At 46.6% G+C, this 27,368-nt stretch overlaps 1 protein-coding gene across 1 annotated transcript; it reads right to left on the bottom strand.

The window, feature by feature from the left end:
- Positions 1-171: 171 nt before the first annotated feature.
- On the bottom strand, positions 172-27,071 carry FAM83D (family with sequence similarity 83 member D). Its single transcript, XM_004062146.4, has 4 exons — positions 26,377-27,071; positions 11,147-11,314; positions 5,263-5,387; positions 172-1,739 (listed from the first exon to the last, which is right to left on the bottom strand). The coding sequence occupies exons 1-4, from the start codon at positions 26,944-26,946 to the stop codon at positions 758-760; spliced, it is 1,845 nt and encodes a 614-aa protein (XP_004062194.4). The 5' UTR covers positions 26,947-27,071; the 3' UTR covers positions 172-757.
- Between the last annotated feature and the right edge of the window lie 297 nt (positions 27,072-27,368).

The raw sequence follows: 27,368 nt of genomic DNA, 5'->3' as shown, positions 1-27,368 counted from the left end.
AAGTGGATCTATTTTCTCTTCTATAGTTTGGATCATCTACTTCTTCCTCACCCTGACACTATTTTAAAAACCTTCAGATATAGATATCTATATACCTATATCTATTAGGTGCATTTATTTGTGACATACTCCCAGATTTAAAGAGAAAAGTGTCAGAGAGGGGGGAAAAAGTACAGAAGCACAAGTTTATATTTATTTAATGCTAAGAATACAGATATTCTAAAGAGATAAACAGAAAGTAGTTTTATTTTTTCTAAATAGGATTTTGATCACAAAAATGCTGGTGATTCAAACCTTTAAAACAGAAGAGCATACAACCTAAGAAAAATGCAAAACAGGCTACAAACCTGTACATCATGTTACTGCACTGAATACTGTAGGCAACTGTAACATAATGGTATTTGTATCTAAACATAGAAAAGGTATAGTAAAAATACGGTATTATAATCTTATGAGACTGCCAACATATACATGGTCTGTCATTGACCAAAACATCATTATGTAGTGCATGACTATTAAAAGTGTGCAAAACAAACCCCTGTATCCATAGTGTTTAAACCATAAAACCAATACCTGGTATATACATGACAAAACAAAGCATGTAAAATAATATGCAGCCTGTAGAATTCAAAGACAACAAAGGTGACAAAGTCAGGTAAAAGAAAGGCAATTAGGGACATAAGATATTTTTTAAAGCAGGAAGCTGATGATGTCCACTGTAAGCCAGGAAGAAACCAGGAGTCTGAACACGGAGCAGTTACTGATAGGAAGGATAAAGTGCTACATCTCTAATAGCAAGCACATTAACTCTGCTGAAATTGCCAGAATGAAGGCCAAGGTGGTTTTCAGTAAAGAGTGTTCTCCTTGACAGCATAGCCAGCATGTGGTTGAGCCGGGACCTGATACCAGCGAAGTGGAATTGCCGCTCTTTGTTCAAGTTTCTAAGTGAGTCACTCAAGTACAGTTCCAGGTGGGGGGTGCCCAGGTACTTGGGATAGCCAGGATTGTGGAAGTCAGTGGTTCTGATGGAAGCGGGAGAACCAGTGGAGCTTGCCACAGAGCCTTGGGAAGACACAGAGGAGGAAGACTTCAAACTGGAAGATCTCGATACAGCCATTTTTGAGACTGGTGACCCTTCTGTAGATTGAGTTCCTCGAGGAAAGAGAATGTTCTCATCCATGTCAGTCTGAGTAGTGGTCGATCTGGACCAAATCGTGGTTTGAGAGCTTGCTATCCTGGTGATGACTGCAGTCTGGGTACCAGCACATGCTGTGGTGATGCTGGTTTGTGTTCCCACCTCACTCACACTCAGCCCTGGCATCACCTCTCCTGGCTCTGTTTGAGTGGCAGCATCAATGGCCTTTCTGCTCTGGAGCTCGTCCCTGTGGCTGCTGAAGTAGTCTTCCTCACTAACAGTGGAGGACTCACAGTCATGGGGCTTGCGCTCTGCCTTGCCCTCTGCGGGCATCTCTGGGTCTAGGTCCGCCTTCCTGGGAGTACTTGACAGCCTAGCCAGCCGCATCCGCAGCAGGTTGCCCAGGGTGAGCTCCTTGGACTGTGGTTTTCGGTTGGTGAGGTGATCAAACTTGTTGCTGCTCTGGAAGTGAGACAGGAGTTTGGGGCTGATGGGCTTGGACTGGGCATACAGGATTCGGAACTCCAGATCAAAGTGTTCAACCACTTGGCCAGACAGAATTACCAAGTTACTGCTGTTTAATTTGCCATCCGTCCATGTAAAACTTAAGGATTAAAAAGAAACAAACAGCAGCTGGTAAGGATGAGCAATTTTGGTTTACTCACTGTCCATCTGAATAATATAGCACAGGTATCTTACCACATAAGGGTCACAACTTTGGTGATATCATACCTACCATTTGCATGTATTTAACTAGCCTTAACACATATATAACATATATGTGTGTTACCATAAAAGTAAAAAGGCCAACTGTTTAACAAACACACTAAATGCTCAGCCTCAGAGGGTTTTTTTGTTTGTTTGTTTGTTTTGAGACGGGGTCTTGCTATGTTGCTCAGGCTAGTCTTGAACTCCTGGGCTCAAGCAGTCCTCCCACCTCACCCTTCCAAAGTGCTAGGATTACAGGCGTGAGCCACCTCACCTGGTCCTTGCCTCAGAGTTTTTAAAAACTGGAAAGGGGGCCAGGCGCGGTGGCTCACAACTGTAATCCCAGCACTTTGAGAGGACGAAGTGGGCAGATCCTTTGAGGTCAGGAGTTCGAGACCAACCTGGCCAACATGGTGAAACCCTGTCTCCAGTAAAAACACATAAAAAATTAGCCAGGCGTGGTGGTGCATGACTGTAATCCTAGCTACTCGGGAGGCTGACGTGGGAGGATTGTTTGAACCCGGGAGGCAGAGGTTGCGGTGAGCTGAGGTCGCACCACTGCACATTCCATGACTGGGCGAGACTCCATCTTAAAAAATTAATTAAAAATAAAAAATAGGGCTTCTAAATATTTAGGCCAGCATCCCCATTTTAAAGGTAAGAAAACTATTTAGGCCAGCACCCCCATCTTAAAGGTAAGGAAACCAGATAAAGGGATTATCACAGAGGGGAGCTACTGCTGGACTCCACATCAGACCCTAGGCCCTATGAATTGCTAATGCCCTGCTCCTTGCTACTGTTTGAGTGGCAACATCAGTGGCCTTCCTGCCCTCAAGCTTGTCCTTGTGGCTGTTGAAGTAGTCTTCCTCACTAACAGTGGAGGACCCACAGTCATGGGGCTGTGCTGCCATTTTCACAAAATACCATGGCTCAAAACATGTTAGAGCTGATTAGTGGCCATGCGCCCTTGCCTGTACAGTGTCCCTTCCCCGCCTCCCTCCTCTGCTAGCAGAACTCACACCCACCTGTACCCCAGAAAGCTTTCATTATCATACTCTTTCCAACCACAATAGGGGCAGGCATGTGGTCCACACTGGCCAGAGTATCCTATTCCCTTGGATGCAGGGATTCATTCAGGGTGGGCATGTGATCCCAACAGAGCCAAGTAATTTTTCAGAGATTTCTTTTTTCTTTGTCAAATGGATTCTGACAGAAGGGATTGATAGTAATTCTGAGTGAAAGAGTTTCACCCTTTGGGAGACAGCTACTAAAGGCCATATAAGAAAGCCAGGATCTGGCTGGGCACGGTGGCTCATGCCTATCATCCCAGCACTTTGGGAGGCCAAGGTGGCCAGATCACAAAGTCAGGAGATCGAGACCATCCTGGCTAACATAGTGAAACCCCATCTCTACTAAAAATACAAAAAAAAATTAGCTGGGCGTGGTGGCGGGCGCCTGTAGTCCTAGCTACTCGGGAGGCTGAGGCAGGAGAATGGTGTGAACCCAGGAGGCGGAACTTGGCAGTGAGCCGAGATCGTCCACTGCACTCCGGCCTGGGCGAGACTCTGTCTCAAAAACAAAAAATAAACAAAGCCAGGATCGTTGACTTCAAAGGGAGAGCCTGCCTAAGAACAAAAGTCAACTCGAAAACATCAGAACCAGGATATAGTGTTCTGATCAGTGTGTGGCTCCTACGTCAAGATGAACTGAAAACCAACTGTACCTTTCTATGCTTCCTTCCGGGTTCTTCGAGTCAGTATGTTTGAGAGTTAGCTGACACTTGCCATCACCCCACTAATGGTGGTATTTGTACCAGAAGTAGGTTTCAAATAGAGATCATAGAACACAGTCAACTCTGTCTCCTGTAACCAAGATATGGCTAATGCAAAGTCCCCCTGAAAACTGCCTTCAAAGCCTGAGAAGGAAGATTCTTTTGAAAGCCTTCAATGAGGCCGGGCCGGGCGCAGTGGCTCACACCTGTAACCCCAGCATTTTGGTAGGCCGAGGCCAGCGGATCACCTGAGGTCAGGAGTCTGAGACCATCCTGGCCAACGTGGCGAAACACCATCTCTACTAAAAATACAAAAATTAGCCAGTCATGGTGGCATGCCTGTAGTCCCAGCTACTCGGGAGGCTGAGGCACAGGAATCGCTTGAATCTGAGAGGCAGAAGTTGAAATGAGCTAAGATGGCGCCACTGCACTCCAGCCTGAGCAACAGAGCAAGACTCCATCACAAAAAAAAAAAAAAGAAAAAAAAGAAAGCCTTCAATGAGACAATGTAAATAAAGCACCTATCCAACACCAAGATTATAAAACCTCCTCAACAAATGGAAGCTGTCATCGTCATCAATTTCATTTGGAGAGGGTAGTTTTTATATTTTAGAACAGCAAAAGTCCATTTGTAGCTAAGTTTGGTTAATATAGATAAATCCTACTTGGGTTAAAAACAAATTTTTTTAATAAACTTCTTGGAAATTCCAAGAAAAAGAGTTCAATTTGTTTTTTCCCACAGCCTCTTCTTTGGTGAAGAAAGTTCAAATTTTGTTCTGAGCAATGAGGGTATTGTTGAAAAAGAAAGGTGTCAAGATTTTCTTGATCTTACTGCCTCATTTTCCACAAGCCTTCACATTTCTACCTTTACCCAGGGCTGACACGTAATTATCACTCAGGGTTGTGTGTTTCTTCAAAAATGGGGTTTTCTTTTTAAAATTCTACAGACACACTTCATGCAAACCATCAGACAATCTACTGCAGAGGCGGCAAAACATACAACCATTGGAGCCACATACATAAAAATGGCACAAATTCTAGAGATTCATGTAAACCACTCATTATCCCCACCCTCTCTTCAACCTTCCTGCTCTCTACCTTAAGATGCCATTGCCAATGTGAGACTTCAAAGGTGGGTCAGAAACATAATCAGTATTTTCTAGACTAAAGCTCTAAATTACAAGGCTTGAAGCAACGTGGAGGATTTGAGTCTAAAGCTGACAGCTCTGGCTCTACCTTCAACACTAATGGAGATGCCTGCAACTGCCCCTACCTTCAAGTGAGCAGGGCAAGCTGGGTCCAGATCCCTAAGGAACCAGGATTCCAGACTGTGTGTTGCTGTTAACCCCCAATTCGTCCCCTGCAGACCTGGGCCAAGGCTTGAAATCTAGGACTTGCTGACTGTGTTGTCTCAATACAAGTTCAACTTCTGCATTTTAATCTATGGACTACAGGACAGGGGAAGTGACCCCCACCCAAACTGCCTCTAACAGGAGGCTTTGATAACTAGCTGCTATACACAGATGCACGCATATCACAATGCATGGCCATACAGGCTCCCATTGAGAGGAAAAGGCTTTTACCTTTACGTGACATGCTTCTTCTGAAGAGTTTAGATTAATAAGCCTTGGACGGGTTAGAAACTTACCTGTAGGAGCCTGTTGCCACGCGGATGCCATCAATCAACGTGAACTTTTCGTGAACCTTCCCAATAATCTTAGTTCCTGACCTTGCATAGTAGATATTTCCTGTGATAGTCCGAACTGTCATTAACTGTTGGCAGGGAGTGGGAGAAATATAAACGAACATTTCAGCAGTACTCAACTGCTGAGCAAATGGTTAGGACAAAAAGGCTTAGTTTACAATTCCCAGATATAATTATTGGCATATGCGTGGCTTAGGGTCACCATTTAGTGACAGTATACACGGTACACTAGCCAGACAGTTCTCAAGCCTCAAGTGATGTTACTTCTACATTTGGTCCATCTTCTCATCTGTTCTTTTCTTATATTTACTTTTGAGACCCTTAGTTCATGCGTGTATGTGTTCTAAAAGAACACTCAACCTTTTTGGGATACTAAACAACAGAATCCAAGAAATGATTCTGAAGCAAAATGTGTGGGATAAAATCATCAAAGAAAACACGCTAGTAATAAAGAACATTTTAGCAAAGTCTGAAAGAAGGTAAGCTGATCTTCCTCCAACTTGTTTGTTTAATGGCATCACATTAGAGTAACAGTCCATCCTCACTCACCCTCAACACCATAATGGGTATGGAGAATAGGAACACAGGACAGGCCTTCTCTAGTACAGGCCTGCTGAGGCAGAAACACTCATATCACATGTGGCTTAACAAGCAATGTCACATCTCCTACAAATACATAATTACCAAAAACGTACACTGGTGGTGGTATGCTGGGGCAATATACTGCACATGTATGCATAATTATTCCTGTAAAATGACACACATAAATGTATAAACTGGCATACAAAATACTGCAACAATCTGCATTCTCTGGAGCAGACCAGTGGCTCTATATTGTTAGAAATCTTACACGTTTAAATTAAACGTGTAAGATTTTTGTTTGACTCATTGATTCCATAAACATAGACAGCCCCTGCTATGTGCCAAGCCCTGAGACAACAGAGATGTAAGGCATGCTCCTTACCTTCAAGGACTAGAATAAGAGAGAGAAAACTAATTGATTTAGAAACTACAGTAACACATAACAGCATCCAGAGAAATGAAAACCTATATCCACACAAAACCTCTACACATGTTCACAGCAACTTTATTCATAACAGACAAAAACTGGAAATATCCAAATGTCCTTCAGTGGCTGAATGGTGTAAGATACCATACAATACTCAGCAATGAAAAGGAACAAACTGTTGATACATGCACATCTTGGATGGATTTCAAAAGCACTGTGATGAGGGGAAAAAAGCCAATCTTGAAAGGTCACATACTGTATAATTCCATTTACAAAATAGACTGTAAATGACAAAATTATAGAAATAGAGAACAAATTAGTGGTTGCTAGGGGTTAAAGAGAGGGGAGTGATGTGACTATATAAAGGAGCAGGAGGAGGGAGATCTTTGTGGTGATGGAAACTTCTGTCTGGATATGTATGCATGATGATAACATGGCACAAAGCTGTATACACACATTGTACCAATGTCAATTTCCAGGTTTTGACATTGTACCGTAAGTTACATAAGATGTAACATTTGGGGAAACTGGGTGAAGGGTACATGAAACTTTTCTGTACAATCTTTGCAACTTCTGTTAATCCATCAATATTCAAAATAAGCTAAAAATAAAACACAAAACAAAACTATGGCAAGACATAATGCTACTTCTGTGGTCTTCTTACCAAATGCGTAATCTGAATTTAACTTTGATAAAACATCAGACAAACCCAAATTCTACAAAAAATTGTTTGTTTTTTTTTTGAGGTGGAGTCTTACTCTGGAGTGCAGTAGCACAATCTCGGCTCACTGCAACCTCCATCTCCCAGGTTCAAGCAATTCTCCTGCCTCAGCCTCCCGAGTAGCTAAGACTACAGGCACCTGCCATCATGCCTGGTTAATTGTTTTGTATTTTTAGTAGAGACGGGGTTTCGCCATGTTGGCCAAGCTGGTCTCAAACTCCTGACCTCAGGTGATCTGCCCACCTCAGCCTCCCAAAGTGCTGCGATTACAGGCGTGAGCCACTGCACCCAGCTGGCTAGTATTCTTTAAAGGTGTCAAGATCCAGCCGGGCGCAGTGCCAAATGTCTGTCGTTCCAGCTACTTGGGAGGCTGGTTGATGCAAGAGGATCAATTGAGTCCAGGAGTTCAAGACCAGCCTAGGCAACATAGCGAGACCTTATCTCTTAAAAAAAAAAAAAACGGGGATGGGGTGTAGGGGGGTGGGGGCAGGTCAAGACCCTAAAAGACAAAGAAAGATGGAGAAACTGTTCCAGATTAAATGACATGAAGGAGACTTGACAACTAAATGTAAGGTGTGATCCTGGACTGGATTGGATCCTGGACCATATAAAAGGGCATTAGTGGAATGACCGGGAAATGTATAAGTCTGTAAATTAGATAGTATTGATATCAAGTTTATTTCCTGATTTTTTTATTTGTACTGAGGTTTGTAAGATGTTAACATGTGGAGAACTTGGGTGAAGAGTATTCAGGAATTTCTTATATTATTTTTGTAACTTCTTTATAAATCTTATTTCAAAATAAAAATTAAAAAAAGAAAAACGACTAGGGAATGTCATAGAGGTACACCTGGACTTGGTGGGAGGAGAGCTTCCTGGAGGAGGTGATGACCCCTGAGCCAAGTCTTAAAGGATCAACATATAATAAGCATAAAAATACCATTATGGGCAGATTAGGTGTGGTTTTCTGTATCTTTCCCTTTGACACACATCTGAATGTTGCATATGCCTCTGTGATCGTGGCCAAAGCACTTGTGAGCGCCTGCACATCAATGTGTGACCAAGTTCCTACAGAGAGCACAACCCAACATTCTGAACCAGCTACAGAGGCAGAGCATGGGGACATCAGCCCCCATACGGCAAGGGGCACAAATTCACTAGCACAGAGAGGAACAGGAGACACAAGCAACCAGGGAAGACAGTGCTTCCCCAGGAAGGAGGTAAAACTACAAAAACTGGGGAGGCCAGAGAAATAGGCCTTTTTTTTTTTTTTTTTTTTTTTTTTTTGAGACAGAGTCTCTCTCTGTTGCCCAGGCTGGAGTGCAGTGGCGCGATCTCGACTCACTGCAACCTCTGCCTCCCGGGTTCAAGCGATTCTCCTGCCTCAGCCTCCCAAGTAGCTGGGACTACAGGCGTGTGCCACCAGGCCTGGCTAATTTTTTATATTTTTAGTAGAGACGCGGTTTCACCGTGTTAGCGAGGGTGGTCTCGATCTCCTGACCTCGTGATCCACCCACCTCGGCCTCCCAAAGTGCTGGGATTACAGGCGTGAGCCACCGCGCCCGGCCAGAAATAGGCCTTCTTAAACCCCCCTGCAGAGGATCTGGACACCTATGAAGGCAACAACCAACAGTAGGCAACTGAACCGGTGCCTGCTCATAGATTTCTGTCTAGTAGATAAATAGAGAAAATCACTTGATCAAAGTTGTGGCCAGAACAATTCTGTGATTTCTCTGCTAATGCATAGCCTTAATTATAGAAAGAGTACCTTGAAATTAAACACTGATACCTTCAATTTCTTTACCTGGCTAGCTGATAATGCTCTTTTCCATGCCAAAGTGTATCTTCCTTGGGTCCACCTGGACTCATTTTCTAACCACCTGTTGGGTTACATGGCTGTCTCATCTCAATTGGTCTAGAAACCCCAATCCTGTCTTTATCATGAGGCAACCAACAAGAACTCTGTGGGAGAATCTGAATTCTGTAAACCAAATTGCTTGGTAATAATAAGGTGGTAAGTTAGAGTCTGTTAGGCAGTAACTTATAGTACCAAAGACTAAATTCGTTTTGCTGACTGCTTTATATCTAGTACCCAGTGCATAATAGATACTCAGACAGGTGATGAACAAATAAAGTTCTGAAGCTCACAGGTTAAGATGCTTAATTTTTACACTTGATCTTAGCCAAAAGGCTGAGAAGCCATGGGTTGCTTAATTTTTAAAAAACAAATTCTGGGCCGGATATGGTGGCTTATGCCTGTAATCCCAACAATTTGGGAGGCCGAGGCGGGTGGATCAGTTGAGGTCAGGAGTTTGAGACCAGCCTGACCAACATGGTGAAACCCTGTCTCTATTAAAAATACAAAAAATTAGTCAGGTGTGGTGGCGGGCACCTGTAATCCCAGCTACTCAGGAGGCTGAGGCAGAAGAATCGCTTGAACCCGGGAGGCAGAAGTTGCAGTGAGCTGAGATCGTGCCACTGCACTCCAGCCTGGGCAACAAGAGCGAAATTCCATCTCAAAAAAACACAACAACAACAAAAAAACAAATTCTGTAATAAATATGACAATTTTTCTTGCTTCTTTCCATGAAAGTGACCAAGCTAGCTATGTTGTATAGGCTTCCACTGAAACACTTAAGTCATTTTCAGAATCAGAGAAATAGACATAAAATCTAATTTTACAATAATGAGAAATGAACAGCAGCAGCATGTAATAGTGATTACAGACACTGGGGCTGGAGGCAGACATACAAGGAGGCAGACCCTAGGCCCACTACTTTGCAGTGGTGGACACTTGGATTCTCTGTGTCACTATTTCCTGGTCTAAAACACAGGTGCCACTTACCTGATAGGGGCTGCTTTGAGGATTCAGTTACATAATATTTGTTAAAAGTACAGAGCAGGCTGGGCGTGGGGCCTCATGCCTGTAATCCCAGCACTTTGGGAGGCTGAGGCAGGCAGATCATCTGAGGTAGGAGTTCAAGACCAGCCTGGACAACATGGCAAAACCCCATCTGTACTAAAAATACAAAAATTAGCCAGGTGTGGTGGTACGCACCTGTAATCCCAGCTAACTGGGCGGCTGAGGCAGGATAATCTCTTGAAACTGGGAGAGGGATGTTGCAGTGAGCCTAGATCGGGCCACTGCACTCCAGCCTGGGCAACAGAGTGAGACTCTATCTCAGGGAAAAAAAAAAAAGCATGGAGCAGTGCCAAAGACAGAGTGGGGGCTCAACAAATACTGGTTGCTGTGATTAAAAGCGCAGCCTCCTGGAGCTACTGTCAAAAGCAGCAACTTCCAGGGTGGCCTTCAGGCCTTCAACAAGGGAGCTGGCCCAGGCTCTATTAAGAGGCAGGACAGTACAGGGGAGAGGCCAAGGTCTTGAATCCTAACATTTCTTTTAAAGAGCTTAACTGAGATCTAATTCACAGATCATACAATTAACACAAATTCTGTAGTTTTTAGTATATCCACAGATATATGCAACCATCGTCACCGTTAGTCAATTTTAGGACATTCTCATCAGTTTAAAAAGAAAGTGCTAAAATGAAGTACCCTTTAGCAATAATCCCGTCCTTCCCCCAACTCCCCAGCCCTAGGCAACCACTAATCAATGTCTCTATAGATTTCCCTATTCTGACTTAATGGAATCATATCATATGTGGTCTTTTGTGACCGGTTTCCTTCACTTAGCACGTTTGCCGGTTCATCCATGCTGTAGCATGTATCAGCACTTCATTCCTTTTTATAGATGAATAGTATGCTATTGTATGAATAGACAACATATCATTTATCCACTTATCAGTTGATGGGCATTGGATTGTTTCCACTCTTTGGCTTTATGAATAATGCTTCTATAAAACTCATACATAAATTTTTGTGGGGGCCTATATTTTCATTTCTCTTGGGTAGACACCTAGGAAAATTGCCAGGTCACAGGTACTGTTTGTTTTCTGTAAGACCAGGCAAATGACTTTGCTCACAGCCTCAGTCCCTTCCTTGTAAACAGGGATACCGCCACCAGCCACCTTGTAGATCATGGATGCTTGGTCATATTTGTCGACTATGGTGAAACTGGATATAGTGTACCACAAACCTTTTCCTGTTCAGGATGAACTTTCAGATCCATGCACATATCCAAAAATTGAGAGAGGAGAGCCTGGTCCAGAAGGATATACACAGCAACTCCCTGTTTCCTGCATATTTCTTGCAGGTCTCTGAAGATGTCGATGTCTGTGAACACGTCCATGACCACTGCAATCACCTACAGGTGAAACAGGGAAGAGCACATGATCAGCTTATAGGACACCACCTTACAGCACGCTGTCTGGACTCTGGACTCCACTCAGAGCTGGGAAACGATCCCTATCCAACAGTTATCCTTCCCTCCTCCTTCTGCAGTGTTGGTGCCCCCCTCACCATAGACTCTTTTGCATCTCCAAAGACACTTGGGCCCCGTGTCCTAGAAATCTTGACTTGGCCTAGCTAACACTCCCAACTCCATGCTGGCAGGTTTCTCAAAAATACAGATCAATCCACTGCCTTGCTCTCTTATGAACCTGCTCCATTCACCTTCTATTCCTCCACTAAACTCCTGTCTTACAGGCTTAGTTCAGATCAGCAAGCTGTCTGGTTCTGTGGGTAACACAATGTCATCTTTGGCTTGTTGCTTTCCCCACCAGGCTTCAGTTTGCTGTCCGTTAAACAAGTAAATAAAACCTCAGATTCTCTCTGAGGGCCCTTCTGGAGGGTAGCATTCTCGAAATCTATTTTTTAAATTATTGTCTGGTTTTGAATCATAATCTCTGACTTTTTTAAGGCCTGTCCCATTCACCACCAACTCATGACTCGAAAGCAATCGAAGCAGGCCCATGGATTCTCCCTTCTTCTGCCTCCCTAACACTGCATATCATATTTGTTAACATTCTGTTCTTTCTACCAGCCAGGCCTGATCAGCTGTCTGTTGGGCAGGTTCTAACCAAATGGCTTCCACTGCACTGGCCTCTCCTCAGTAAAAGGTTCTCTCTGCAGTTCTTTGGTATCCGTCCATAGTGCAAGCCCACAGCAAAGAACAGGGAAATATTTCCTAAGGATTCTGCCCTTAAGCTCAGAACAGGCCTTTCTTCTCCCCAACAACGTGGCTCCATTCATGCGTCCCAAGTGATTTTCCACACCTAGCCTCAGACTACAATTAAGAGCTACCTTTTAGCCATGCATTCTTGGGCAAATTACAGCTGTTTCAAATGTCTGTTTCCTTAGCTGCAAAATAGGGTTGTATCAAGAACTAAATGACTATGTTACATAAAGTGCAAGGTACAAAGGATCCCTTAGTATCTGCTCGTTTATTCACTTTACCAGTCCAGAGCTGGAGCCGTCCAGACAGTTCAACACAGGGAGACACCGCCTAGCTTTCCTCGCTCTTTTAAAGACAGGCTGCTCCTGCCACAATGCCTCTAATCACACCCTTTGCAGGCTTAAAACCAAGGTCCTCAGCAAACTCCTGGCAGGGCAGTGGGGGTGTCCAAACCTCCAAGCTTAGAAACAGGTCCTGACAAACTGAGTCAGAAGTTGGGGGTGTTAACTAAGGAAGCCAAGGCTTGGGGGCTCTTCTGTAGTCTGGAGCTATAAGGGTTTCTCCTTCCTCCCCATTTCCACAGTAAAAGCCTGTCTCTCAGAATCACATTAACTCTTTTTCTGAAAGTTAGGATTATTCATTTATGGGTTTCACTCCTTCTCCTGCAGCAAAGGCTCTTGAATGGGATTGATTCATTTCTGTGGTCCCAGAGGACTTAGGACAGTATATGACAGTCATGACTCCTTAAAGATTCGGGGGATTAAAGAAGGAATGAAGAGGCAAAAAGGCAATTTGGCTGTCTTTCTCCAACACTCCAGGGCCTGGTCTACTAGGATGTGAGACCCTGAAACACCAGTTCCTGGGAAGTCATTGCTGTGAGGGGGTCAAGAAGACCAGTTACTCTCCTGCTGCCTTTCCCTCCCCACCCCTTTTAATGATGGTCTAAGCTGTGGGCTATTCTTGGTAAAGGGCATGGCTGAAACCCACTGAACACAGTGATTTAAAAAATGAGAAGCGTTCTTTCTGAATTCGTGGCATCCTCTGAAGTTTACATCCTCCACTGGCTTTACACATCCTATTTTGACAGTCCTATTCATCCCACTCATTCGGGTCATACAACAGGAATTAAAGGCAAAAGGTCTGGGCATAGAACCCAGCTCTACCACCTACCAGCTGTGTGACCCTGGGCAAGTGGCTTAATCTCTCTGAGCCTCAGTTTCCTCCTCAGGAAGACAAAATTAATAGCATCTGGGTCAAAGGGCTGCTGTGAGGATTAAGTGAAACAAAGCATGGAAAGGGCTTAGCACAGGGAGGGCAAGGCAGGAAACAGGTGCTATTATGCAGCCAGCACCTCCTCAGAGCACGCTGTGGGCTGCACACTGCACTAGGCAGAAAGATGGCTATGAGGAATTTGACATAGACCCAACTTACCTCAAGGAGAGGACACAGGATGCAGAGAGGCAAAATGATATATACAGCCTAAGCAATTAAACTAAGGGGGCCGGGCCTGATGGCTCATGCCTGTAATCCCAGTGCTTTTGGGAGGCCGAGGTGGGTGGATTACCTGAGGTCAGGAGTTTGAGAGCAGCCCGGCCAACACGGTAAAACCCCGTCTCTACTAAAAATACAAAAAATTAGATGAACATGGTGGCGTGCACCTGTCATCCCAGCTACTAGGAAGGTTGAGGTACAAGAATCACTTGAACCTGGGAGGTGAAGGTTGCAGTGAACCGAGATCGCACCACTGCCTCCAGCCTGGGCAACAGAGCAAGACTCCATCTCAAAAAACAAAACAAAACAAAACAAAACAAAAACAAGGTGTCTCCTCCAGTGGTGGACTATGGGCACTATAGGTACTCAAATGCTTACCAGATAAGAGCAGGGAAGGCTTCCTGGAGGAGATGGCATTTGAGCTGAATCACAAGGACAAAATTTGGACAAGGGCATGGGAGAAGTGAAGGGAGGAGAAGGCATTCCCGCAGGAAGCCACATGATAACAGAGGAAGAGGTAGGGCATGACAGGGTATGTACCAGTCCGGCTGGAACGTACAGCATGCATGAAAGGGAGCCACGGGACATGACTGGAAAAGACGGATGAATGAGCAAGATCACAGAAGGCCCTGAATGCCAACCAAGGAATCAGTTTCAATCTTCCCCACGTTGCCTGTATAAGAGTAATGAGTTTGAAGTGAAGAATCCAACAGGATGGAAGAAACTGATGCCAGAAGAGATTGGTATAGGTCAGAGATCTGGGCCTACCTCCTCCAACACAGGACCTGCAACACAGGAGTCACGTGGATATTCTTTAGGTTAAGCAACTTCAATAAATGTTTAGGAGGACTAGAGACCAGATGAAGACAAATCAGTAGCACGGCAGAAGCAATGAGGGTTGCAGAAGAGGGAAGGAGATCATGGGAGAGCCGAGCAGTGGGCGACATGGGCTGAGGATGACAGGGAGAGGGATATTCAGATACAAGGAAACAGGAAACACAAGACAAGAAGCAAGAGTGAGGGGTGAGCTTCGAAACGGATTTTGAGGTGGCAGTAAAACCTTCAGAAAGAGGTTTGGAATATGCAGGTGTACAAATGAGAGTAGAGCTCACAGGAGAAAGCTAAAGAGGAAAACGCACACACCTGCTTGCCTCTCTGATTTCCCACTCTTCTTTCAAATCTTCATTGTGGACCCAATCGAGGCAGGCAGGTGTTGAGCACTGAGGATCTAGTGTCAATCCCTGTCCTCAAGAACGCAGTCTAATGAGACAGGAGACAAGCCAGGGATAACAGAGTGTGACGGGCCAACGGACACGTTCCCTCAGTGCTACTGGAACAGAGACCAGAAAAACCCAGCCCAGCTGCTGGATTAGAGACCTGCTGGAGGCAGGGGCATGGGCCTGGGGGCCCACAGCACAAGGCACGGCCAAGCTGAATTTTGATTCACCACTTAACAAAACAATTGTGCAACACCTTTGTTATATGGTGAGTAAATACCTAATTTGCTATTTGTTCCATTGTTTGGTTTTAAAGCCTCACCCTTTCCTGTGCGTTGGATTTGAACACTAGTCCTTAACACCATCAGGGTGCGTAGGGTTGATGGAGGTTTTTTTCTTCCCCTGACTTCCCCTACACCCAGCATCCCCTCCTCCTTTCTTACTAAAGCAGGACTCTTAAAAATATTCGTCTATTTTTTTGTTTCTGGAGATGAAGTTTCACCCTGTCGCCCAGGCTGGAGTGCAGTGGTGTGATCTTGGCTCACTGCAACCTCCGCCTCTGAAGCACAAGCAATCCTCCCACCTCAGCCTTCCAAGTAGCTGGGACTACAGCCACACGCCACCACACCTGGCTAATTTTTGTAGACACAGAATCTCACCATGTTGCCCAGGATGGTCTCCAACTTCTGAGCTTAAGTGATCCACCCACCTTGGCCTCCTAAAGTGCAGAGATTACAGGCATGAGCCACCATGCCCAGCCAAAAGTACTTGTCTTTTACAGAGGAAAAGTCCACAGTCCTACTGTAGAAGCAATCAGTAGGGAAGTCTTCCTTCAAATCCCCATCCCCATCCCCCTATTCCTGTGTCCCAGCCTTCGTGCAACCAATCCCTGCATAGCTGAAGTAGACCTGGGGCTAGACTGAAGGGACACTCTCTTCACTGAGCTGAGCAATGACCTAGACTCATCCACTAACCGGCCGAGTCCTGCTTTCCAAGCCAGGATGCATCTCCTAGGTGTCCGGTGCTCATGCTGCAGCCTGTGGGTCCAGAAATACACCTGATGTGTATTTGGCCACTGCTCCCACTCCTGGAGGCAATAATGTGTGAAGGACAATGGCATGTCTGGAAGGCAGGCAGCCCTTGCACATCAAGTGCCCACAGTCATGGCACTCTCCCAGTCTGTGCTGCATGGAGCCCACCCACTCTCTAAGGACTAGAAAGTCGTGAGAGTGGTGACTTTCAAGAGTCCCTTCCAGGGTCAACACCCATTTGCAATTTGCAACTCAGTGCAAGTCAGTTACAAAAGGAGACGTGAGGAGGACGCATCCAGCTGGTCAGGGGCATAATGGCCGGCCTGCTGACCAGGACCCCACTGTTCCTGCACTTCTCCAGCCATATCTGGAGCAGCTGCATGTGTGTCCACTCTCACATCATCATCTCAGGTGACAAATCACAAGCCTACCTCTCTCAGTCCTTCTACCTGTCCCCTCCTGATTTGTACCAAGGGACTTGGGAACCTATGTAGTTGAACAGCAGACGTCATGATGGCCTTCTTGGTCTCTGGGAAGGTCACAGACCCTGTTTATGTTACTTGCCACGTAGAACTGAACTCTTTTCTGCTTGCCTTCTTGCACAAAAGCTCAAAAGTGCTATCTAGAAATTTCAAAACCCCATTACCTGTCATCCCCAATTTATAGATGAGAAAGCCAAAGCTTGGAGAGGTTAGGTAACTTGTTCAAGGCGACAAACTTAAGCAAGTACAAGGGCTGGAATTTCAAACCAGGTCTCTGTGACTCCGGAGCCATCTTAAAAAAAGTACTATACTCAGTATTTTATATCATTCCAAACAAGTTTAATGGGCAGTTTTTCACATGACTGGAAGCTTAGAACAAACACTAAAGGATCAGTGGCGTAGCCCATGAAGTGCATAGGCTCAAGCTCACCACGGATGATTGACACTACCTATCTCATAGTGTTTGCTGGCAGTTCCTGGCATATGGAAAGCCCTTAAATGGCAGCTACTCATATTCTTAGTCCCGATTCTGTCACTATCCCTGGACAAGCCATTCCATCTGAGTCTCAGTGTCCTTGAAACAAGGAACCCTTCCAGCTCTGCGAAGTCAGTGATTCATACACACTCAATGGGCAGGTCTAGGCTCTGACCAGGCACATGTGCAGCCCCAAGAGGCCCCTCAGGGCCAGTCATTCCAGTTCTCATTCTAGCTCTTCTTCCTCTGCGTGAGGGAGGAAGTTCGTACCGATCACCCCTTCTCACTGCACCTCAGTTTCCCTCCCTTCCCTCCCAGAGTCATAAAGTGAGGTCAGGTGTGCAACATGCTTGGAATTCCACCAAAGATCTGCACACATTCAATGTCAGCCTGTGCTGTGGTCAATAACATCCTGGCTGCTGCATTCCCCCAGCTGACCACATGGCCTCCATTGATCCTTCACTTCCTCTCCTGACTCTCTCAGGACCCTCTTGCTAAAAAAGCAAAAGATATATTTTCTCTCCATGTATTACCTGTTTTAATAGAACAGAAATAATCTCCTTGGGATTTTGTCAAAAACCTTTAAGTAACTATCTTGACATCTTTGGGGTTTAAAAACAAAAAAGAATGCAAATTCCCACAGCGAAACCTAAACTTGCTTGTGTGCACTGTTTTCCCTCTGTTTCAGAGGCTATTATCAAATTAACAATTTAGGCCCGGCACGGTGGCTCACATCTGTAATCCCAATACTTTAGGAGGCTGAGGTGGGAGGATCACTTGAGGCCAGGAGTTTGAGACCACTCTGGGCAACACAATTGACATCCTGTCTCCAGAAAAAATTTTTTTAATTATCTGGGCGTGGTGGCATGTGCCTTTAAGTCCCAGTTACTCAGGAGTCTGAGGCAGGAGGATTACTTGAGCCTGGGAGGTCGAGGCTGCAGTGAGTCATGATTGCACCACTGCACTCTAGCCTGGGCAACAGAATGAGAACTTGTCTCAAACAAACAAACAAGCAACCAAATAAAACAATTTAAGTATTAGATGAAAGTGCTGGCAGGGCCACCAGAGGGTGGCAGGAGCAAAGTTTTCACTGATCTCTGGAGGGACTGACCACTATTCAGTACTCTGTACTATTCCAGCATGAAGTACACAAGCAGGTGGGCTTTTCAAAGGGGAGGGAAAAGCACCAAGAAGTTAGGGGGTAGGGGGAGGAGGGCTTATCATTTTGAATTGTTTTTATTTTATAAGTATGTAAAACATTTGCCTAGTTCCAAAATCCAATTTACAAAACAAGGTACTTTCAAAGATACTTAGTTTCCATCCTTGTCCCTCCTCCCCATTGAGATAATATTTCCAATAGTTTTTTGTATATTCTTCCATTTTTTCAATATAAACAAGTATACACAGGTGTATATAAACATATTTGTTTTATATAAACATGTGTATTATGTATATAACTATGTATATGTGCTTATATCCCCCTATAGGTAAAAGGTAGCATGGAATACTACACATTGTTCTAGACTAGCGTGGCCCAATAGAACCTTCCAAGATGACAGAACTGAATCTTTATTTAATTTTAATCCATATAAATTTTAATAGCCTCATATGGCTACTACACTGGTCAGTACCATTCTAGATACCGCATATCAGAGCTAGTCCTCATTCCCTCTTAGAGCTACAGGATATTCCACTGCAGAGACGAATCGGTTTATTCACAATGATGAACTCATCCTCTACTGACGAACACCTGAACTCTTTCCTGTGTTTTGCTATTATAATTAGTGTTGCAACGCATGGCCTATTGTCTACAACTATTCATATTTTTGCCAATATATCAAGATACAGAGAAGTGGAAGTGGTAGATCAATGGGTAAATATAACTGAAATTTTGCTAGATATTGCCAAATTCCCTTCCAGAGGTTATATCATTTGCATCAAGAATTTTTTTTTTTTTTTTTTTTTGAGATGGAGTTTCACTCTTGTTGCCCAGGCCGGAGTGCAATGGCACGATCTTGGCTCATCACAACCTCCACCTCCCAGGTTCAAGCTATTCTCCTGCCTCGGCCTCCCAAGTAGCCAGGATTACAGGCATGTGCCACCACAACCAGCTAATTTTGTATTTTTAGTAGAGACCGGGTTCAAGATTTTTTTAAGCCAATATACCCACTACATTTTTGGGTTTTGCTTTCTTTTTTCCTGAAATAACGTACCTTCTATCCATAAAGAAGTCAGAGAAGAATTCTGCAGCTTCATTACTGTCTGCTAGACGCTAAGGGAAAAGAATAAAGAAACGGCAGACAGAGGCCAGGCACGGTAGCTCACGCCTGTAATCTCAGCACTTTGGGAGGCCGAGGAGGGCAGATCACGAGGTCAGGAGCTTGAGACCATGCTGGCCGACACGGTGAAACCCTGTTTCTACTAAAATACAAAAAAATTAGCCGGGCGTGGTAGTGGGCACCTGTAGTCCCAGCTACTTGGGAGGCTGAGGCAGGGGAATCACTTGAACTCGGGAGGCAGAAGTTGCAGTGAGCCGAGATGGTGCCACTGCACTCCAGCCTGGCGACAGAGCGAGACTCTCAAAAAAAAAAAAAAGAAAGAAAGAAATGGCAGACAGAAAGTAGAATGGTGGTTGCCGGAGCCAGGAAAGGAGGGTATGAAGAGCTAGTGTTTAATGGGTACAGAGTTTCACTTTGGGAAGCTGAAACAGCTCTGGAGATTCGGCTAGTGACAGCTGCACAACAGTGTGAACGTATTTAATGCCACTGAACTGTACACTTACAAATGGTTAAAATGGTAAATTTTGCTATGTATTTTTTACCACAATATTTTTAAAAAGAAATGGCTAAATTCTAAAATCCTTAACCTGACACATGAAATCAAAAGGAAGGGATAAATAGTAGCAACACTTCAGTCCAGTGGGTAATGTCCCATAATGATGCACTAGTGAGAACTTCTAGGCCAGTGGTTCACAACTGGGGGCGATTTTGCCCCCAGAGGGCATTTAGCAATGTCTGGAGACATTTTTTTATTGTGGTAAAATAGATAAGTTTGCCATCTTAATAATTTTTAAGTGTACAATTCAGTTGCAATAATTACATTCACAACCATCACTACCATCTGTTTCTAAAACTTTTTCATAGCCCCAAACAGAAACTCTGTGCTCATTCATCAGTAACTCACTATTTCCCACTCTGGAGACACTGAATATCATGACTACCTGGGGTGAGGGATGCTATTGGCATCGAGTGAATGGGGGCCATGGATGCTACTCAACGTCCTACAATGTACAAGACAGCCCCTCAGGACAAAGAATTATCCAACCCAAAAGGTCAACAGTCCTGAGGGTGAGAAGCCCTGCTTGGGGCTGACATGAGCATTTGGAACAGAAACTGATCACACCACACAGGCTCTACTGTAATGCAGAGGAAAGTTGTGCAAGAACAGGAAAGCCTTCATTCAGATACATCCAAGTAAATGCCAGGGCCCCCCAACAGATTCCTTAGCTGCTACTCCTCCTGGCAGGGCTCTCTGGGAACGCAATGATCCCCACTACTAACGCTCAGGTTATCAAGAGGATGCCCAAGGGTGAGGTCATAGCAAAAGTGGCCTCTTTGGAACAACAGAGCATAGCAAAAGTGGCCTCTTTGGAACAAAAGAGAATAGGCACTGGTAAGAAACGTGACTCTGAGGAATTGGAACCTCGTGGTGGTACCAGCTTTGCCTCTGAACTCTCATTCAACAAACCAGGAATAGCCGGACAGCCAATTCATAAGCACATTGCCAAAATGAGGCTATGTAGCCCTTCCAGGCAGGCGGCCACAGCCCAGCCAAATCCCAGTTCACACAGCAACAGAGGCAAAAAGCTGAATGCGTCATCAACAGATACAGTGGTGGAGGGGTGGATCTACAGCAAGTATGTAGGGAAACTACCCTGTATAATTCAAGATTATCCAAAAACTTGCTTAGGAAGCAAACATATGGGTTCTCAAAAGGTTCAAAATAGTATTTCCTCCAATTTTGGTGAAGCTCGCCTGAGCACCTGGTAAGCAGCCAGCTTCTATTCAAGCCATGCTATACGTAATTGTGTTTTTATTTTTTAGAAACAGTGTCTTGCCCTGTCACCCAAGCTGGAGTGCACTGGCATGATCATAGCTTACTACAGCCTCCAACTCCTGGGCTCAAGTAATCCTCCTGCTTCAGCCTGCTGAGTAGCTGGAACTACGGGCACATGCCACCACACCCGGCTAATTTTTTAACTTTTTGTAGAGATGGGATCTCGCTATGTTGCCCAGGCTGGTCTCAAACTCCTGGCCTCAAGGAATCCTCCAGCCTTGACCTCCCAAAACACTGGGATTACAGGCATGAGCCACCGCGCATGACCAAACCATTTGTTTTTAAACACTGTACCTCATTCAGTGTGGCAGAATGCCCACACTTTGAAAGGTATATAGAAACAAGAGTCAAGGAAGGGGCTGGCAGATTCACAAACCCCAGGCACAGCCACCCAGGGACAAATACTTGCTGAGTGGAAAGGCAGACAGAATCACCTGAACCACTTTTCTTCCTATCTACCACTCCCTTCCCCCTGCCCTTTATTTCTCCTCAAAGCATGTAGCTGAATGAGCAAAGGTGCACATAATAGGCCCCTACAGTATTTACTGAGCATCTTTTATGTATCAGACACACTGAGTGACTCTGTGTGGTCAGAGAGCTGCTGGATAAAACCTATCCCAGAACCAGCCCTTCAGGCTGCAAAGCCAGGATTAGGCCCTACCATTTACCAAGTAACCCTGGCTTCCTGTGCCTATACTCTGGTCAAGGAGCCTCATATCCTGGCTCCTTCCAGGGACATTCCTGAAGATGCAGGGTGGTCCTCAGACCACCTCAGTGAAGGCAGATAAAGCTGCATGGAGCAAACACTGAGGTCCGACCGTGCTCTACTGCAGCCAGGCCCCAACCTCTGGGGTTAAGTGGGACCCTTCATGTGGCATTCAAAGTTCCTTCATTCACCCACCAAAAGATTCTCACAGATCCCTCTGCTCCGGGTACCAGAAACATCTATCTGGCTCTATCTTTCCTAGGGAAAGGAAAACACACTCTAGTTTACAAAACCTAAACTCAGAGACCTATGTTCTCCTGGCATCATGAACCACCTTCCCCACTTGATGGGTTGAGGAGGTTCTCTGCCAGCCTTAATGCCTCCTACTCTAAAAACTGACCACCTCGTTTTCTTCCTGAAAAGGACAGGTCTAGTCATTGTCATTTTCCTGTTTATAGAATACGCAACATGGAAATTAAAAAGTCCCAATCTTCAACTGTTACAAACCTTCAGCCTGCTGGAAACTACCAAAGCTCCAATCCTTCCTCATGGCAGGCAGGCTGTATGCAGCAGGGATTAGGAGTGTGGGCTTCAGTGGCCGGGCACAGTGGCTCACGCCTGTAATCCCAGCACTTTGGGAGGCCAAGGCAGGTGAATCACTTGAGCCCAGGAGTTCAACACCAGCCTGGGCAACATGGCGAAACCCCATCTCTACTAAAAACACAAAAATTGGCCGGGCGCAGTGGCTCATGCCTGTAATCCCAGCACTTTGGGAGGCTGAGGCAGGCAGATCGCGAGGTCAGGAGATCAAGACCAGCCTGGCCAACATGGCGAAACCCCATCTCTACTAAAAATACAAAAATTAGTGGAGGGTGCCTGTAATCCCAGCTACTTGGGAGGCTGAGGTAGGAGAATCGCTTGAACCTGGGAGGCAGAGGTTACTGAGAGCTGAGACTGTGCCACTGCACTCCAGCCTGGGCAACAGGAGCAACTCTGTCCCAAAAAAAAAAAAAGAAAAAATTAGCTGGGCATGGTGGTGTGCTCCTGTAATCCCAGCTACTCGGGAGGCTGAGTCAGGAGAATCACTTGAATCCAGGAGGTGGAGGTTGCAGTGAGCTAAGATCATGCCACTGCACTCAAGCGTGGGTGACAGAGCAAGACTCTGTCTTAAAAAAAATAATAACAACAAAAAAAAGCACTTGAGCTTCAGAGCTGGAACTAGACAGACTTGGGCTTGAGCCCAGCTCTGTCCCATGCTAACTGTGTGATCTCAGGCAAGTTACTTAACTTCTCTGTGCCTGGTCTTTTCTTAATTGTAGCCTCCTCCCAGTGTTGGGAGGGTTAAATGAGGTAATTCAGGTCAAGGGTTTAGCACAGAAACTGACCCATTCAAAGTGCTCAATCATATCACCATTAGGTACCTTTGCCATCAGAACACGGATGCAGAACAGCTTCTCATTTCATCCTGAAAGCAGCCTGAGACCTACACCTTCATGGTCCTCGCTGTCACAGGTACTAGATTTCAAAGGATGTAGTCAAGGTGACACAGCCACTCCCTTGTCCACAATGCACACCCATAAATAGTAGTAGCACTTAGCTAGCCACCAGATCTGCTGTCACCTCTCCCCACCTGAGCACAGGCTCCTGAACCCTCCACAGGGAGTGTGGTGGTTAACAGTGGTTCAGACATTCTGTGCCTCAATTTGAGTACAGGCTCCTTCATTCTCTAGCTGCATGACTTCGGGGCCACTTAACTTCTCTATGCCTCAGTTCTATCAGCTGTAAAATGAAGATGATAATCACACCTTCCTTGGGATTACCTAGAACAGTGCCTGGCAAATAGAAAGCATTACTTTTTTTTTTTTTTTTTTTTTAAGAGACAGGGTCTCCCCGTGTTGCCCAGGCTGGAGTGCAGTAGCCATTCACAGCGCAGTCATAGTGTACTACAGCCTCAAACTCCTGGGTTCAAATGATCCTCCTGCCTCAGCCTCCTGAGTAGCTGGGACTACAGGCGCATGATACCATGGCCTGGCTTTTTTTTTTTTTTTTTTTTAAACAAAAGAGACAGCCTTTGGGACCTCAAATTCAGCACTGTCTCAAACCCAACTCATTTCAGCATCCCTTACCCCAGCTTCCTCTCCTACCACTAACCCGCTGTGGGGAATCTGGCTGCCCCCAAACATTCCAGGTCCTTAAACACTTGTGGGCCAGCCCCCATACCCTAGGTCTGGCAAGCCCCACCCAGCTCTGAGGTCACTGCCACTCCGGAGACTTTCTTTCTTTAGCCCTTTCCGCAGTACCTGCAGCAAACTCCTCACTGTTTCCCATCAGCACACTGTCCACTCTCAAATGTTGGCAAGGATGATGCCTTCCCCTGTGGCCCCAGCCATGGTAGTGTCTGATACACAGCAGGCAATGAGTAAGCAAATAATTTGGCATCTATCGGACACACTGAAAATACTCATTGGATTTTTTTTTTTTTTTTTCCCGAGAGGGAGTCTTGCTCTGTTGCCCAGAGCTGGAGTCCAGTGGTGTGATCTCGGCTCACTAAAACCTCCACCTCCCAGGTTCAAGCAATTCTCCTGCCTCAGCCTCCCAAGTAGCTGGGATTATAGGCACGCACCACCAAGTCCAGCTAATTTTTGTATTTTTAGTAGAGACAGGGTTTCACCATGTTGGCCAGGCTGGTCTCGAACTCCTGACCTCGTGATCTGCCTGTCTCAGCCTCCCAAAGTGCTGGGATTACAGGCTTGAGCCACTGCGCCCAGCCAATACTCATTGGATTTAAAGGTAATGTACCACCTTTCTCAGTTAAAACTGCCCGGGTTCCAAATACAGTATCTCGGAGGGAACTGTGGGTAGCTAGACTAGGGCAGCAGGTTCTATCTGGAAATGTCAGTATTACAAAATGCCCGTGGGATGAGGGAGAGTCTGAGCTCCTGGCTCCATCCCCTCCTCACGCCAGCACGTGAGTTTAATAGTTTCCCTCTGGCCTCTAGTTCCAGTGCCCTTTTGCTATCACTAAAATTTGGGGCTGGGCAAAAGACTAGAACAATCCACAGCTCTCACTATACAGACCAGTTCTTTACATTTTTCAGGTTCCAAGTGCTCAAGTTCTACTGGAGATGAGCTTTGGGGATGCATACCTACACAAGTCTGCCTTTTCCATCTTTTTAATCTTCTCACTGAACCCGCAAGGAAAATGTCTGCTGCATCAAAAAACCCTCAGCCCACCCAAAGCACCTCAGGGCTGGTAAGAGCCTAGCTGCAGCCCACAACCACTCCCTCAAAGGCAAGGCACTAGGTCACTGTATCCACTACCACTGAAACCCCACCAGTCAGGGAAAGAACATTAAGAACATTGGTGACAGTCGGGGCTTGGACATGTCAACCTGACAATGCACTGGTATCTTCACCCACAGTCAGACACACTCAGGTACCAGCCCTAACAAGTCTTAACATGGCTGGGGCTTTATCTGCCATGTCCCTGGCACAGGCAGATAGCCAGGGAGCTGGGCACTGCCAGTCAGCAAGCAACCTGACCATGGCTCCAGACCAAGGTGTCTGCCACGACACTCTATGTGTCACACCCACCTGCAGGCTGCCTTCTTCCTCCTTGATCCCCAGCACCCTGCTGCAGCTTTATCGAGGCTGGCAAGCAGACAAGACCTCCATTGCACCCATGACCATGCCATACTAAGAGTCAGACAGTAGGACCAAAACCCACTATGAATACAGAAGCCGATCTAATGCAAATGTATCTGCATTTTAGGAGACCACTGCAATCTGGCACAGACCCAGCCTATGGAAAACAAACCCCTTGCCCCTGTTTCCCCTCCAGTCTCTGGCAGTAGAAAAAGCAGCAGGGGGCCGGGCGCGGTGGCTCACGCCTGTAATCCTAGCACTTTGGGAGGCCGAGGCGGGTGGATCACCTGAGGTCAGGAGTTCGACACCAGCTTGGCCAACATGGAGAAACCCCGTCTCTACTAAAAATACAAAAATTAGCCGGGCGTGGTGGCGGGAACCGGTAATCCCAGCTACTTGGGAGGATGAGGCAGGAGAGTCACTTGAACCCGGGGGACGGAGGTTGCAGTGAACTGAGATCCCGCCACTTCACTCTAGCCTGGGCAAAAGAGAATCTGTCTCAAAAAAAAAAAAAAAAAAAGACAAGAAAGAAAAAGCGGCAGGGCTCTCACTTTGCCACTCTTGTGTTTATCTGCTTTTTACAACATAAGATGCATGAAAGTAATTAGCAATAATAATTGCTTCCTAATGCCCCGTAGTTGTCTCTGGAGACCATCTTTCTGGAACTTTCCCTGCGTAAGTTCTTTGGTAATGAGTCTCCTAAGAAGCTCCTGAAAGTGGGATCTAGCGTTGGCTGACAGCCAGGGAAATAGGCAATTTTCCAAGTTTGATTTTAACTGAAATTTGGAACTCAGAGTACTTCTGGTCCCTCCTTCAGGGATATGAACGTTAGGAGATGGAACCCGGGCACAACTCGCATCCTTGGGAACCGAGGCTTTCCCACTATCCCCTGCCACGAGGAGCGGCCCGGGGGATCCGGGGGAGACACGCAGAGTGGGGTGTGAGTCGGAGACCCTGGGACCACCTAGCCCGCGCTTCCGGTAGGGCGCAGAGGAGGTAGTGGCCCCGGCCCGTACTCCCAGCAGGCCTCAATTTCCCATTCTTGAAGGGGGTCTCCCGTGCGACCCAGGGCCCTGGAGGGCCGCTCACCTCTCGCGCCGAGCGGAGCTGCTGGCGCAGAGCGTCCTTGCAGCCGTAGGGGCCACCTTCGCCAGCGCCGCGGGGCTGGAAGTGCGTCTCGACGCGCGTGGCGCCGCGGTAGGCGCCCTGGTAGAAGGCGGGCCAGCCAAGCTCCAACAGCGGTGGCTCCAGGTCCGACTGCTCGGGGAAGTAGGTGCCCGAAGAGCAGTCGTGCGATGAGCCGAACGAGTCCTCGGCCGCCGCCGCCGCCGCGCCCTCCTCTCCCGGCCTCTCCGCCGCGCGCAGGATGGCGTGCACCTCATCGGGGTTCAGGAAACGAGCCAGGCGCTCGCGTCGCAGGAAGGCCGCGAAGGCTTCGGGGCCGCCCGCCACCAGCTCCTCCAGAGCCAGGCGCCGTGACTCGCTGAACAGCTCGGTCGGGTTTGGCGGCCCGCACGGCGACAGGCAGGCGGCGGGCAGCTCGTCCAGGCCCTCGGACAGCAGAGCCATGGCGGCGCTCGGACTCGACAGCCCTCGGACAAGAACCGCTGTGCAGTCCCACTTTATAGGCAACCTTTGAATCAAACAGGCCCGCGCCATTGGCCGCACCTCCCCGCCTCGGCTCTCCCATTGGCTGCTTTCCTTCCAATAGCGGAGCGAGGCGGGGCGCAAGCCTCTACGGCTCCGCCCTCTGATGCGTTATTGGCTGCGATGCTGGGCTTGCTAAGAGGAATTTAAACTTGCAGGGGCGAGGCGGTCAGCAGAGCAGGGACAGAGCGGGGAGAGCCGAGCTCCTGGCCATCCCAGCGCGCCCCCTGCCGGCCGCCCCGCTGCGCGGCCCTGCAAGGCCAGGGACAGTCAGGCCTAGACAACGAGGAGAGGCAGGTGCCGACTCCCAGAGACTCTGGCCACGCTGCTCTTAGGCTCTCAGTGCTTTGGCATGGCCAACCATATCGCCTTTATCATCTGCCTTTAACCATGTATTCATTCATTCAAAGAATACCGGCTCATCGTATTAGGAC

The sequence above is a fragment of the Gorilla gorilla genome, chromosome 21, assembly GCF_029281585.2.
Source record: "Gorilla gorilla gorilla isolate KB3781 chromosome 21, NHGRI_mGorGor1-v2.1_pri, whole genome shotgun sequence".
NCBI classification, from domain to species: Eukaryota; Metazoa; Chordata; class Mammalia; order Primates; family Hominidae; genus Gorilla; species Gorilla gorilla.
The sequence above is the reverse complement of the archived record's forward strand: the minus strand, read 5'-3'. Positions and strand labels throughout refer to the sequence as shown.